We start from the raw sequence: 15,340 nt of genomic DNA, 5'->3' as shown, positions 1-15,340 counted from the left end.
AAAAGACATAGTAAGATCTTTATAATCTTGCATGCAATTTTAATAACATTGTTTATTTGGTTGTTTTATAATTCATAAATTAGGGACTACTGTGTTTTTTGTTTGTTTTGTTTTGTTTTTGCCTTGTTCTACACTGAAAAAGAATGGCCACTGATGATAACAAGGGAAGAGGCATACAATAAAAAGCTGTACAAATAAGTATGCAAAATACATAGCCATTTTAGGTTACCTAGTATGCAGGAAGAAAACCTCAACATATCTCAGATCATAATATGTTGTATTATGATGTTCTATAAATGGTATTCATAACAATAACCTTGAAATATTAAACCATGTGCAGGTGATCCTATTTAAGAAAACAAATGGATTATAGATTTAAATTACTTAAAATTTTTTTAATTATATATATAGAATCTTTTAACATTTTATTAATATTTTCTTTTCTTTTTTTCTTCTGATTTGATTCTCCTCACAAAGTCTAACATTTTCAAAAGGCTTTTTGCGTAAAGGGTTACTTTTAGAACTTCTCTGGAAAGCTTGTCTGTGAAATGGCTCTTTAAGCATTATGGAGAACTGTGGCTTTTATAATTAGAAAGCAGCAAACGAAGCACTGCTAAAACTTCTAAGCACTTTTTTTTTTTTTTTGAGACAAAATCTCGCTCTGACGCCAAGCTGGAGTGCAGTGGTACAATCTCTGCTCACTGCAACCTCTGGCTCCCGGTTCAAATGATTCTTCCGCTTCAGCCTCCCCAGTAGCTAGGACTACAAGCTTGCACCACCATGCCCAGCTAATTTTTGTATTTTTTAGTGGAGATGGGGTTTCACCATGTTGGTCAGGATAGTCTCCATCTCTCGACCTCCTGATCCGCCAGCCTCAGCCTCCCCAAGTGCTGGGATTACAGTCCTGAGCCACCATGCCCAGCCCTTGTAAGCACTTTTAACCCAAGCTGTTAAGATCTTACACAGGTTGAGCATCCCCAATCTGAAATGTGAAATGCTCTGAAATCTGAAACATTTTGAGTAGCAACATGACACTCAAAGGGAATGTTCACTGGAGTATTTCAGATTTTGGGTTTTCACATTTGAGATGCTCATCCAGTAAATCTGAAACAATTCTGGCCACAAGCAGTTCAGATAAGGGTTACTCAACCTATAACCTCAGTATAGTAGCTATGAAGTCTTGATAACTGGCTATTCTTCATAACTGCTTTATTGTTGAAAATTTTTTTTTAAACTACTTTAGCATCAGTGTTGAAATATTTTTTCCATTGTGGAGGAAATTGTTTTGTGAACTGAAACTTCAAAGCGATTTTTTTAAATGTAGGATTAGCCATTGTGCAAAGCTTAACTGGTCAAGCAGTTAATACACAAATCCCATTGAAGAGTTTTGTTCCTTTCAGTTTTTGTACATAACAAGGCAATTGTAAGGTTTTTTGCTTTTTATTATTATTATTTTTCTTATTTTTGAGACAGAATCTCATTCTCTAACTTAGGCTGTAGTGCAGTGGTACAACTACAGTTCACTGCAGCCTTGGCTTCCTGGGCTCAAAAGATCCTTTTGCATTATCCTCTGAAGCAGCTGGGAGTACAGGTGCATGCCCTTATGCCTGGCTAATTTTTTTTTTTTTTTAAATAGAGACAGGGTCTCACTATGTTGCCAAAGCTGGTCTCAGACTCTTGGGTTCAAGCAGTTTTTCCGCCTCTCCCTCCTGAAATGCTGAGATTATCTTCATGAGCCACCACATGCAGCCTACTTGTTTCCTTCATAAATCTGCCAGTCTTTGGGAACTCGTGTTAAAAATTCTAGAAGCTTTTCTACTTGTAGTTTAAGCATCAGGCGGAACTTTCTCCTCTTTTGCAGTTTGCTTGTATTTTAAAAGCAAATCAGGGCCAGCACAGTGGCTCACACCTGTAATCCGAGAACTTTGAGAGGCCAGGGTGGAAGGATCACTTGAGGCCAGGAGTTCAAGACCAGCCTGTGCAACATAGTGAGACCCTGTCTCTACAAAAAAATTGTTTTTAATTAGCCAAGCATGGTATTGCACACCTGTAGTCCTAGCTGCTCGGGAGACTGAGGCAGAAAGATGGCTGGAGCCCAGAAGTTCTAGGCTGCAGTGAGCTGCGATCATGCCACTGCATGCCAGCCTGAGTGACAGAGTGAGGCCTGTCTCTTAAAAAATAAACAACAGAAATCTAGTCAAACTTTAAGAAGAAATTGTAGCTGTTGTACCTCATGAGATTGAAGATCCAGTCTGGAGTTCCTGGAACATCAGAGGATGTGGTTCTTCCAAGATCCTTTAATTGAGCGAAGACTGACTTTTTTACTGGACAGAAAGGTCATGTAGACCTCCTTTGCCTTTTCCTGCATCTGCTTATCATGCATTAAAAAAATTTTCGTATGCTAACCAAAACAAAATATTTTCTTCATTTATATTTTTATTTTTAAATTCCCTAAATCTTTTCATGCCTTCTAAGTCTTCCAGCAGATTCTCCAGGAAAGCTACCCATTTGGCTGTGCTCTTGAGGCTCTGCTGGCTGCTGCCTGAACTGCTATTACTGTCATGGATGTATTTACTGGTTTTTAGTAATGAATATTATAATGCATACAGATGAAGAGATGCATGAGGGAAGAAATGTGGAGCTTTCATGTCCTTTCCAGGTGTGCCACCCTCCAGGAAGCTCCTCATGTTCAGCTGCCTGGAAGCTCCAGTGTTGAAATAGTTTGACAATAGATTGTGAATTATAGGACAGGCTATTCAAATTTTGAGCAATAGGTATACAGAATATATAAGGGACTAGTAAAGGGGAAAGATATGGACGTTTGGAGGAAATTTAATCAATAATTTCAGATTGAAGAAGGATATTATCAAGGATAACTGGAAGGATGTTTTTAAAACAGGTCAAGTGTGGTAGCTCACACCTGTAACCTCAGCACTTAGGGAAGCTGAGGTTGGGAAAATCGCTTAAGGAGTTCAGTACCAACCCAAGCAACAAAGTGAAACCCCTGTCTCTACCAAAAAAAAATTAGCTGGGCATTGTGGTGTATACCTATAGTCTCAAGCTACTTGGGAGACTGAGGTGGGAGGATTCCTTGAGCCCAGGAGTTTGAGGATGTGGTGAGCTGTGATCACACTACTACATTCCAAGCTGGGTAACACAGTCTCAAAATAAAAAAAAGGGACAAATTACTATTCATTTTCTTTTCTAGAAACGACTACAGAAAGAACTGTTGGCTTTGCAAAATGACCCACCACCTGGGATGACTTTAAATGAAAAGAGTGTTCAGAATTCAATTACACAGTAAGTATTTAGTTTTTAAACTGCTCTTTGTTATCGATAATGTATGAATGTTCACCTACTTTTTAAAATTACAAAATTATTTTCACATTTCATTTTACTCTCTTTCACCGAGGTAAATACAGTAAACAGCTCTTATTCTATGCATTTATATATATAATCAGTATCATATTATACACATTATTGCATAATTTGTAAAGCTTTTTTTAACTATCTTTGGTAAATTTTTAAAATTTCTTTTTCTTTTCTTTTCTTTTTTTTTTTTTTTGAGGCAGAATCTTGCTCTATTGCCAGGCAGGAGTGCAGTGGCCCTGTCTTGGCTTACTGCAACCTCTGCCTCCTGGGTTCAAGAGATCCTCCTGCTTCAGCCTCCCGGGTAGCTGGGTCTACAGGCACGTGCCACCATGCCCAACTAATATTTTGTATTTTTAGTAGAGACAGGGTTTCATAATGTTGGCCAGGATGATCTCCATCTCTTGACCTTGTGGTCCGCCCACCTCACCCTCCCAAAGTGTTGGGAGCCACCACGCCCTACCTCTTTGGTAAATTTGTAAAAAGTTTTGTTTAACTGAGTAGCATTTCAGTGTTTTTGTCTGACTTTGTTTATGAAGTGATTCTCATCTATAATATTAAAGAACCGTTTGGTGTGAGGATGTTTATCAAATTAAAAATATGTATCGATTTAGGGATATGAAGAAAGTAATAGTCAAGAGATATCCCATGCCCTAAAAACATTAATTGCATCCTTTACAGAAGGGCAACTAAGAGAAAGTGTGACTCTTAGCAGTGTCATTGAATATATAAAAATCTATGCCATGAGAATGAAAAAGAAAGTGAGGGATAGGAGGGGACACAGAAGTATTCTAATTCAGGTCCTTACTTGGGAGTGAAGCAGAAAGCCCTTCCCAGATACATCAAGAAAAGTAGAGGGGGTTGCCTCTCTGAAAAATGAACATCTGAGTCTGAAATGTTATTAATGGTATCATCTTAAGATCTCAACAATCAGTATAATCAGTCCTTATCGTCTTTTTTTTTTTTTTAAGACAGGATTTCACCTTGTTGGTCAGGTTGGTCTTGAACTCCCGACCTCAGGTGATCCGCCCGCCTCAGTCTCCTTATCTTTTTTATTTAATAATTTTGTTAGTAATTTTGTAATAATTTTGTAAATGTTCTGAAATTGTGGAGAAATCTAAAATAATTTATCCTTCACTAAGAAAAAACTCTAAAAAGAAAAGTAGCCAATAAGGTAAAAATTGACTATAAACCAACTTATAGGACAATGAGCGAATTCAAATATTTAGTGTACTCTAGGTCCAGGGAGTATAAGTGACCAAAAGTCATATAACTTGCAGAGGAAACAGTTCTGGGTACTTTTGACATTGGTATTTATACCTAAGATAGGAGTCAAAGCTTTAAAAACATTCAAGAATATTATGAATAGATGTATAGACTCTTTTGAAAAAAAGGTAATACATATCTTTAGTTCTGTAACAATCATTTAAAAATATTGTTGAGTTTGGCCTGGCACAGTGGCTCATGCCTGTAACCCCAGCACTTTGGGAGGGTGAGGCGGGCAGATCACGAGGTCAAGAGATCAAGACCATACTGGCCAACATGGTGAAACCCCATCTCTACTAAAAATACAAAAATTAACTGGGCATGTTGGCACGCGCCTGTAGTCCCAGCTAGTTGGGAGGCTGAGGCAGGAGAATTGCTTGAACCCAGGAGGTGGAGGGTGCAGTGAGCCAAGTTCTCACCACTGCACTCCAGCCTGGTGCCTGGTGACAGAGTGAGACTCCATCTCAAAACAAAAAAAAAAACTGTTGAGTTTTAAACTGATTTTTTTGTTTATATAATACATAGAAAATATGAAACTCTTATTCTAAAACAACCAAAAATGGAGCATACGTTTAGAGTGGCATTTGTTGCATATTATTATTATTATTATTGAGACAATTTTGCTCTTGTTGCCCAGGCTGGAATGCCATGGCGCCATCTTGGCTCAGTGCAACCCCTGCCTCCTGGGTTTTAGTGATTCTCCTGCCTCAGCCTCCCTCCCGAGTAGCTGGGATTACAGGCATGTGCCACCACACCTGGCTAATTTTTGTATTTTTAGTAGAGACTGGGTTTCTCCATGTTGTTCAGGCTGGTCTCGAACTCTTGACCTCAGGTGATCTCCTGCCTCAGCCTTCCAAAGTGCTGAGATTATAGGCATGAGCCACTGCACCCAGCTGTGTTGCATATTATTATTCAAATGAAACTGACACTTTTTTCTTCCTGATGCAGATTATGTCCCATTTTAATCTTTTTCCTCACTCCTTTTATTAGCCTACCTCAGAGTATCCCAAGTCTCTGTATTAGCTGTCTCTATAGCTCTCAAGGAAACTGATAATAATGAAATTACTTCCTCTTTCATCCTTTACTTTTTTGAGAGGATGGGGAAACCATACAACACAATTTATAAAAAGTTGAAGGAATGTTTTAAATTTTTACAAATAGAAACATTTTAATGGATTACCAGGTAGTGCCACAAATTATAGCAGCCAAAGCAACAATACCTTTGTTGTAGAGTAAATCCTATCATTTAGAGATATCGGTCAGGTAAGAATTTTTCTTTTAAAATGATTTAATGATTTACTGTAAATGAACTGTATACGTTTTACCTTTGTGCCATCTTCTAGGATATAAAGATAGTCTTATAAAGAACCAGATTGTTAAGAGTATATGAAATGTGGATATGGGTGTGGAAGATGCATAAAGAGGATGTTGAAAGCACATTAAGAAGCTTCTGATGGGTACAAAAAATAGAATGAATAAGATCTCTAGTATTTGATGGCACAAAAGGGTAACTATAGTCAGTAATTTATTGTTCATTTTCAAATAACTGAAAGTATAATTGGATTGTAACAGAAAGGATAACTGCTTGAGGTGATGGGATGTCCCATTTACACTGATAGGATTATTATGCATTGTTTGCTTGTATCAAAATACCTTATGTGCCTTATAGACCTATACACCTACTTTGAACTCAAAGAAAAAAAAAATTTTTTTAACTTTCTGGAAGACAATTTGGTAGCATGTATCGAGACCTTAAACAATGTGAATACTATCCTATTTGACCTACTACACACCATCCTAAAAAAGGAACAGATACAGAAAAAGACTTAGAACTAACTAGATTCATTTCAACATTACTAATTCTAGGGATAATTTGGCAATGGTGTAAATACCAATAATATGGAAAAGATTTGTCAAGGCAGTGCAGTGAAAAATGGCATCACTTGAGTTATAGTCTGTAGTCAGCATGTAAGGTAAAAATTTTGTATAGTTATAATTATCTTTGAAAAATCCCTAAGTAAGACCTTATTGGTATGTATTCTCTTTTAATAAATCCACCAGAGCCAGTTTTTCCTCCACAGTGGAATAGACGGTTGTATCTTCGATTAGGAACCATGATGTATGAAGAAATAAAAAATTCTAATGCTTAAACATTAGAATTACAGAGCACTAGGTACTCACAGGTGTTAAAGAACTGAGACTGATTGAGAGAACAACCTATGTAGTCTCGTCACATTCTTAATCTGGGGCATATGCTCATGATTGGAATCATAAACCCTGATGGTTTAAATTTATGTAATTTAAGTGTGCACAAAATACAGCTACTGGACTGCCATTCATAGAGGCTAGGAAACAGAATGACTAGAATGAAGTGTACCCCCAAAAACTTTCAAAGTGGTTGTCACTGGGTGATTTTTATTTATACCTTTCTGAAGTTTCTACACTAAACATATCTTACTTTATTAACTAATAAAAAGTTATTAGGCCTGGTATGGTGGATCATGCCTGTAATCTCAATGCTTTGGGAGACTGAGGCAGGGCAGGAGGATCCCTTGAGCCCAGGAGTTCCAGACCATCCTGGGCAACATAGGGAGACCCCATCTCTACTTAAAAAAAAGAAAAATTTAAGAAGTTAACTGGGCATGGTGGTGTGCGCCTGTGTTCCCAGCTACTCAGGAGTCTGAAGTGGGAGTCACTTGAGCCCAGGAGGTCAGGGCTGCAGTGAGCCCTGATTGTGCCGCAGAACTCCAGCCTAGGTGACAGAATAAGACCCTGTCTCAAAAAAAAGTTATTATAAAGTACCTGAAACTCTTGGAAGTTATGCTGTCTTTGACCTGTCATACAGATACTACAAGGATTGATGAGATACTTGCTTAGCTCTTATTTAAAAGCTGTGCTTGTTAGTATAGGTCATATGTAAATTTACGTTGAGTGTCCTAAAATTACCATTTAAACAGAATGAAAGACCACCATTTTTCTTGGGAATATCACTCTGCCTAGTGGATGTGGGTGGAAAAATCAAAAAGGAATTTAAAAGACTATGAAGGACCTAATATATAAAGGGGGAGTTTCTTTGGGCCTGGCATGGTGGCTCATGCCTGTAATCCCAGCACTTTGGGAGGCCGAGGCAGGCAGATCAAGAGGTCAGGAGTTGGAGACTAGCCTAAGGAACCTGGCAAAATCCTGTCTCTACTAAAAATAGAAAAATTAGGTGGGCGTGGTAGTGCACGCCTGTAATCTCAGCTACTTGGGAGGCTGAAGAAGGAGTATTGCTTGAGCCCAGGAGGCAGAGGTTGCAGTGAGTCCAGATCACACCATTGCACTCCATACTGGGCAATAGAGTGAGACTCTGTCTCAAAAAAAAAAAAAAAAAAAAAGAGAGAGAGAGATATAGTTTTTTGTTCTGTATGCAGCTTTTGTCGTGTATTTAATTTACCATGCATTGGCTCAGAGTCAGGAATGTGCTAGGGTTTTTACATATGTAGGGTTATTTATCCAGCAACACTATGACGTAATTATATTCTGTTTTATTATTGAGGTAGTTAAAATTGGAGAGGCCTTACACAACTAGTTAAGATTAACTATAATTGCCACTTCAGTATAACTTAAGTTATAACTGTCTAATTTCACTATAAAATATTGTCTCTCGGGTCTGTGGTCATATCTTTCATTACCATGTATGGTACTCAGCATGCATTCTAAAAATGAATAGCTATGCTCTTAAGAGTCTGTATACTGTAGCTGATTTCTTTTAGAGAATAGGCGTATTTATCATTTTACATATTCCTAAGTTCATGGTATACATGGTGATGACTAGAATCCCAGCACTGTGTTTTCTGTCTTCATTTTGTTTTCTTGTGTTTTAAAATACAAGAAAGTTTTAATACCTGAAAAGTTCAAGAGAATTGGCTAGGTGTACAATAATTGTAAGTGACAGAGCTATAAATAGGAACTCATTGTTAATGACTTCAGTTCACTTTTGCTTCGAATGCTGCCCTGTTACCTTTTTTTTTTTATTTTTTGAAACGGAGTCTTGCTCTGTTGCCCAGGCTGGAGTGTAGTGGTATAATCTTGGCTCCCGCCTCCCGGGTTCAAGTGATTGTCCTGTCTCAGCCTCCTCAGTAGCTGGGAATACAGGTGCACACTACCATGCCCAGCTAATTTTTGTGTTTTTTTTTTAGTAGAGATGGGGTTTCATGTTAGCCAGGATGGTCTCGATCTCCTGACCTCATGATCCATCCACCTCAGCCTCCCAAAGTCCTGGAATTACAGACTTGAGCCACTGTGCTTGGCTGCTGCCCCGTTATCTTTGCTTGTCATTTTCCCTTATTCTTCCCCCATCTTAAAATAGCAAGAAATAGTATATAGACTAAAAATAAAAACACATTTATATATATGATTGTTACATGTGAAAATAAAGTAGGCTTGCATAGATGCCATAGAAATCTATTCTGGGCTTTATTAAACAATTGAAACATAGTATGAGATAAAGGAAAGGCACTACAAAGCTTTGCTTAACTCTCAGAGTAAGTGGACTGATGTCAGTTTAGTTCCCCTTTCCTTGTTAATCTTCTGTAGAATGCTGACGAGAAAAATAAGTCTGACAGCTACAGTTCTTTGTAGTCATTGTCTATACGTACTTCTCCATGGCTTCCACCAGTAATAATCAGAAAAGCAGTTGATTAGTTTGATATTATATATAAAATACATAATATTAGCATTGTAGAAATGATATTTTGGAAAAATGAGGTAGTATAAATCAAGTAGGAAGACCACAGGCTTTGGTGTTGGCACACCTAAGTTTGAGTTTTTATTTTGTTTTTTTAGACCTGGCTCTGTCTTGCTGGCTGTCTCACCTTGATCTGGTTATTTAACCCCTGAGTGTCAGAGAAAGGGATATGTCATGAGTATTAACACTCAGAGTTATTGTGAGGCTAGCATGTGCTGTTATGGATAAACAACTCTTGTCCCAGTGCTTAGTATATAGGAAGTAGTTGGTGTTCTCTTTTCTCCTCCTTACCCCAGTCTCTATTATCTTAAGTTTTTAATTTGCCTTTCCTCTATTCTAGGTGGATTGTAGACATGGAAGGTGCACCAGGTACCTTATATGAAGGGGAAAAGTTTCAACTTCTATTTAAATTTAGTAGTCGATATCCTTTTGACTCTCCTCAGGTAATTGCCTTGCTTTAAAATTTTTTTTTTTAGATAGCTAAATGCCAGTGATGTCTGACTAAGTAAAAACATATAAATCAATTATATGTATGTAGACGGATTTGCTGTTTCAATATCTTATTTGTAATATAAGCAAGATATTATGAACATTACACTTCATTGGGATTAGGGCTTTACTGCATTTGTGCTTCTAAAATTATTCTGTTTGTTTCTTATCCATAAATGCTAGCAGAAAAGGGAATAGAAATCTAACCAGGCCTCTAGGCCGGGGGTCCCCCCAACCTCCATGCTTCAGACTGGTTCTGGTCCACGGCCTGTTAGGAGTCGGGCCACACGGCAGGAAGTGAGCAGCATTACTGCCTGAGCTTTGCCTCCTGTCAGATCAACAGTGGTGTTAAATTCTCATAGGAGTACAGGCGTTACTGTGAACTACAGAAGTGAGGGATCTAGGTAGTGTGCTCCTTATGAAAATCTAATGCCTGATCTGAGATGGAACAGTTTAATCCAAAACCATCATCCAACACCCCACTCCATCCATGGAAAAATTGTCTTCCACCAGACTGGTCCCTTGTGCCAACAATATTGGGGACAACTGCTCTAGGATATGGGACAAGTTGGCATTTTGGAATAACTGGAGGCACTTCCTGTTGGTCAGATAATAGAATCAATCACATGGTGAAGAGAAAAGTTTTCTTTGGAAGTAGTACTTTGATTTTGCATTGACTTGCTGTCTTTGCAGCCTCTTAGTACTGGAAGGGCAGAGTACATCACCAGATGTTAAATATCTAAACATCGACCCAAAGTCTGATTATGATAATTTTTATGCCCAGTCAGTTTAGTTAATAGCTTAATACTTAGACAAGGGATAATGGTGGTAGAGGAATGTTTTTGAGAGCTATTTAAATATGGTAAATGATTAATCAGAGGTTAGAGAAAGGAAGACTTTAGGATGACTTGCAGATTTCTGGCTTTGTAAGATAGGTGACTGAGTTACTATAATTACTTATTCTTCAGAGAATTATTATAACAAAGCACTTCATTTTTAAACTTTGAGGCTTTTGATATCTGTTGGCTAAAGTGGTAAGTGTAATGACAGCTCCTTCTGGTATTGCTAGCTAATGAGCTATTCTGGAAAATAGAACCAAATAACTGAAATATTTCCCAGATACTGAAAATTTAGCTTGTTGGATGCTGAAGTATACTATTTAGAGGAAAATGGTATTTCATTGCCACTTTAAACAATATACCAAACACAGCTTTGTCTTTTCTTAGTCATGTAAGAGAAGAGATAGAAGTCAGTTATTGTATTGTGCTATAAGTAAAGAGATAATTGTTTTAAGTGAAAGGGTATGTGCTATTGTTATCTCTAGATGTCTATAATAAGCATCTATAGACTATAATAAAAAGTCGAAACAAACATCTCTCCAGAAGATTGTCATCACTTTCTCTTATTGCATTCTGGCTGGTCAGGATCATTTCTATAATGTGTGAAGACACGGAATCTCAATCCCTTTTCATCTTCAGCCTATTTGTCTCCCTTCAACTAAGTTCATTGATGGTATGGGAAGGAAGACTATGTCACACCAACTCAGAAGCTTTTGACTAGGGAGTGTGGGAAGGCTTACTCTTGGAGCTTACAGATTTTTGTAAAGCATGAAACCAAGTCAAAAATGTGTTCTCTAAACTCTTTCCTTAATATTTAATTCTAAATCAAATCTAAAAATGTTGAATTTCTTTTTTAATATTTATGTAAGTTACAAGCATTTGTAATAATTTCTCCATCATTCTACCTCAAATTCATTTTATTCTCCTTCCCTGATTTTATTTCTGCCCGCTCTTTTGACATTGGTATTATCCAGGTTCTTTATTCAGCTCTCCGTTACTCTTCTCACTCTTCCTTCACCTTCAGTCGCCTTAAGCAGCTAACTCCCAGAACTACAGTTCTGGGAACACCTCTTTTTTTAAGACTTAATTTCATATCCTGTTGAAATACTTGAGTACCTCCAGACATCTCTAATTTAACACAACTAAACTTGATCTTTCCAATAATAAAAAATTTTTTTTTCTTTATTCTGGGTTACTGTCCACCTGTCTGTTTTGTATTAAATTTTTCTCTTTTTCTATACTCCTCCCTCCTGCATTTGAAAGGCAGCGCACTCCTTTCTTACTGTCAGTGCTGTAGTCGGTTTTTTTGTTTGTTTTGTTTTGAGACAGTTTGTCACCAGGTTGGAGTACAGAGGTGTGATCTCGATCTCGGCTCACTGCAGCTTTTGCCTCCTGGGCTCAAGTGATCCTCCCATCTCAGCCTCCCAAGCAGCTGGGACTACAGGTGCATGCCACCACCATACCCAGCTAATTTTTGTAGAGATGGGGTTTTGCCATGTTGCCCAGACTAATTCGAACTTCCAGGTGCAAGCGATAAGCCTACCTCCTTGGCCTCCCAAAGTGCTGGGATTACATATGTGAGTCATCGTGCCTGCCTAATCCAGGTTTTTATCTTTTAATTGAACAGTTACAGTAGCCTTTAGGTCTTTGGATTCCTTTGAATCCTTTCATGGTGCCCTTAGATTTCTTTGAAGGCACAGTTATCTTATTGGTTATATACCACACTACACCCCCCACCCCCACTTCACTTCCACAGCACTGTCTCACCCCACATTCCCCAGAATTCCCCACCCGTTGACAGTAAAACCTCCTAATGGTTTTTATTTCCTATGGAATCAAGTTTTTAGCCTGGCATTCAAGCCCCTGTGTAGTCACATCCAAACTTAACTTTTTTTGTACCTCCATGCATTCTGTATGGCAATATTTTTATAATACTTTATAATTTAACTTCCATTCTGATTTTGTCTTCTAATATCTTTTAATGATGTGGTCAGGGGAGGTAAACTCATCCTCATTTTATATGTGAAGAAATTGAAGCTTGTTCATGTTTTAATAGCTAGTTAATAGAACAGTCAAGACCCAAACCCAAGTCTTTTCTTTCCTCCTTTACCATACTGCCAATTAGATGCAAGTACCATTGTGGAAAAAATGCCTACTTATCTATGTAGTTATTTTTTCTCAAAGTCAAAGATTATATGTGGAATAAATGATACCTTTGAAAGCTCTAGGCCAATTATTTTCACCCTTTTTGAAATATGAGGATTCCTTTTTAAATTCACTTTTTTTGATGGGGCAGATCAAAAAAAGTAACCTACCTATGCTGTGGTATAATCATAGCTCACTGCAGCCTCCAGCTTCTGGGTTCAAGTGGTCTTCCACCTCAGCCTCCAGAGTAGCAGGGGCTACAGCCATGTGCCACCATGCCTAGCTGGTTTTTTTTGTTTTTATTTATTTGTGTATTTATTTTTTTGAGACAAAGTCTCACTGTTGCCCAGGTTAGAGTGAAGTGGCATGATCTCAGCTCACCACAACCTCTGCCTCCTGGGCTCAAGCCATCCTCCCTCCACCTCAGCCTCTCTGAGTAGCTGCATCTATAGGCATGTACTACCATGCCCGGCTAATTTTTTTGTATTTTTGGTAGAGAAAAGGTTTCTCCATGTTGACTGGGCTGGTCTCGAACTCCTGTCCTCAAGTGATCCACCTGCCTTGGCCTGTCACAGTACTGGGATCATAGGCAGGCCCAGTGAGGATTCCTTTTTTAGTATCAGTTAATTCTGTTAGTCCCTCTCATGGCATAGAGGCTATATATTCTAATATCCATTGATTAGGAAAATAACAAAACTACTCTGAGGCCAGCAATACTTTAAAATTTTTAAAAATGTATTTATACATAATCTATATGGTTTTAACATAATTATAATGGGTCAAACATCAATGCTTGATGTGCTTATAGACATCAAGATTTTTCCAATAACTGAAATTTTCCAGAGATCCACTGCCCTGGGAAAGCAACTGGAATCAGTCTTCCAGGGCAGTAAAATTCCCCCACAGGGCTGGGCGCGGTGGCTCACACCTATAATCCCAGCACTTTGGGAGGCCGAGGAGGGTGGATCACGAGGTCAAGAGATCGAGACCATCCTGGTCAACATGGTGAAACCCCGTCTCTACTAAAAATACAAAAAAATGGCTGGGCATGGTGATGCATGCCTGTAATCCCAGCCACTCAGGAGGCTGAGGCAGGAGAATTGCCTGAACCCAGGAGGTGGAGGTTGCGGTGAGCCGAGAACGCGCCATTGCACTCCAGCCTGGGTAACAAGAGCGAAACTCCGTCTCAAAAAAAAAAAAATTCTCCCACAATTTTATTTGATGAAACTCTGTAGCATTAGCATTTGTTAGATAAATTAGTCTTTCATCTTTCTGGCTAGGTGTGGGTAGCTCATGCCTGTAGTCCAGGCACTTTGAGAGGATGAGGCAGCTGGATCACTTAAGCCCAGGCGTTTGAGACCAGCCTGGGCAGTGTAGGGCGACCCCATCTCTAAAAAAGAAAGAAAAGGAAGTCTTTCACCTTTCAATGACATGAGCAATACTGAGTTTATCACTAGTTACAAGAGTAGAATTTGGGAAGTATTTCTAGAATAGATTAATCTCGTTGTGAAAATACTGCTTTTGTACCTGTAAATGAGATCTATAAGACTGTTACACACCATTATGGTTTGTTGTGTTTTTCCTCTTCCCAGTTGTATTAATATCTCATATTGTGTCCTGCCTTACAATGAAAAAGTCACTTTTCTAAAATGTTTGGCTCAGTCATTTGCCTTAAAAGAAAGAATAATAAGAAATAATTTGTCAGTTAATATGGAAACAGAGATGAGGCATCTTTTCATCACTGCTTGCCACTAATGTACATTTACTGTCAGCCATACAGAAAATATCAATGTATATATTCTGTTTTCTTAGGATACAGCGAAATCGTTGGTTAATTCAACATGTATTGGGCATTTATTTGACATCAAATACTGTTTCTTCCTCAGAGAGGGGAGAGAATACAGAGATTTAAAAGGCATTGGGCCTGCCTTTAAACAGTCTATAATCTGTTTAGTATTTGGATAGGTAAATACTTATTCTGTATTTCTTGAGCACGTATCATGAGACAGACGCTGTGCTGGGTGCCGGTGATTCCGTGATAACCAAAACTGAAAAAACAACAAAAATCCTGCTTATGTGGAGTTTGCATTCTTGTGGGAAGAGACAGTAAGCAATGAGTTAAATACATATAGTGTGGAAGATGGTGCGGGGGATGAGGGTATTGAAATATTGGATAGTTGTTGGAAAGACTTCAGTGAGAAGGTGACACTGGAGGAGAGATCTGAAAGATGTGCAGGAGTAAGCCATTTGAAAGAGTTGAGAGAACAAGTGAAGACAAAATACAAAGGCTCGAAATCTGGAACATTCAGGATGGGTCCCTGGAGTAGTGTATAAACAGGAAGGGCAATGTAAGGCCTAGGTCAGTGTATTAGGCCATTTTTGCACTGCTATAAAGAAATACCCGAGACTGGGTAGTTTATAAAGAAAAGAGATTTATATAGTTGTGCAGGCTGTACAAAAGCATAGTGTTGCCATCTTCTGGTGATGGCCTCAGGAAACTTAC

At 38.4% G+C, this 15,340-nt stretch overlaps 1 protein-coding gene across 14 annotated transcripts in view; it reads left to right on the top strand.

The window, feature by feature from the left end:
• Positions 1 to 15,340, top strand: part of UBE2W (ubiquitin conjugating enzyme E2 W) — a 91,611-nt gene that overhangs the window by 48,111 nt on the left and 28,160 nt on the right. For 13 of the 14 annotated variants that reach the window (XM_002759002.7, XM_002759003.7, XM_078352648.1 and 10 more), the window contains 2 exons: positions 3,209 to 3,300; positions 9,705 to 9,807. In XM_002759002.7, the coding sequence (XP_002759048.1) occupies positions 3,209 to 3,300; positions 9,705 to 9,807 (195 nt within the window). Of the gene's footprint in view, positions 1 to 2,497; positions 2,660 to 3,208; positions 3,301 to 9,704; positions 9,808 to 15,340 lie in introns of those variants that run through there. The other variant, XM_008982789.6, reaches the window with a different exon arrangement.

The sequence above is a fragment of the Callithrix jacchus genome, chromosome 16 (assembly GCF_049354715.1).
Source record: "Callithrix jacchus isolate 240 chromosome 16, calJac240_pri, whole genome shotgun sequence".
Taxonomy (NCBI): domain Eukaryota; kingdom Metazoa; phylum Chordata; class Mammalia; order Primates; family Cebidae; genus Callithrix; species Callithrix jacchus.
This window is presented reverse-complemented; position numbering and strand designations above follow the sequence as displayed.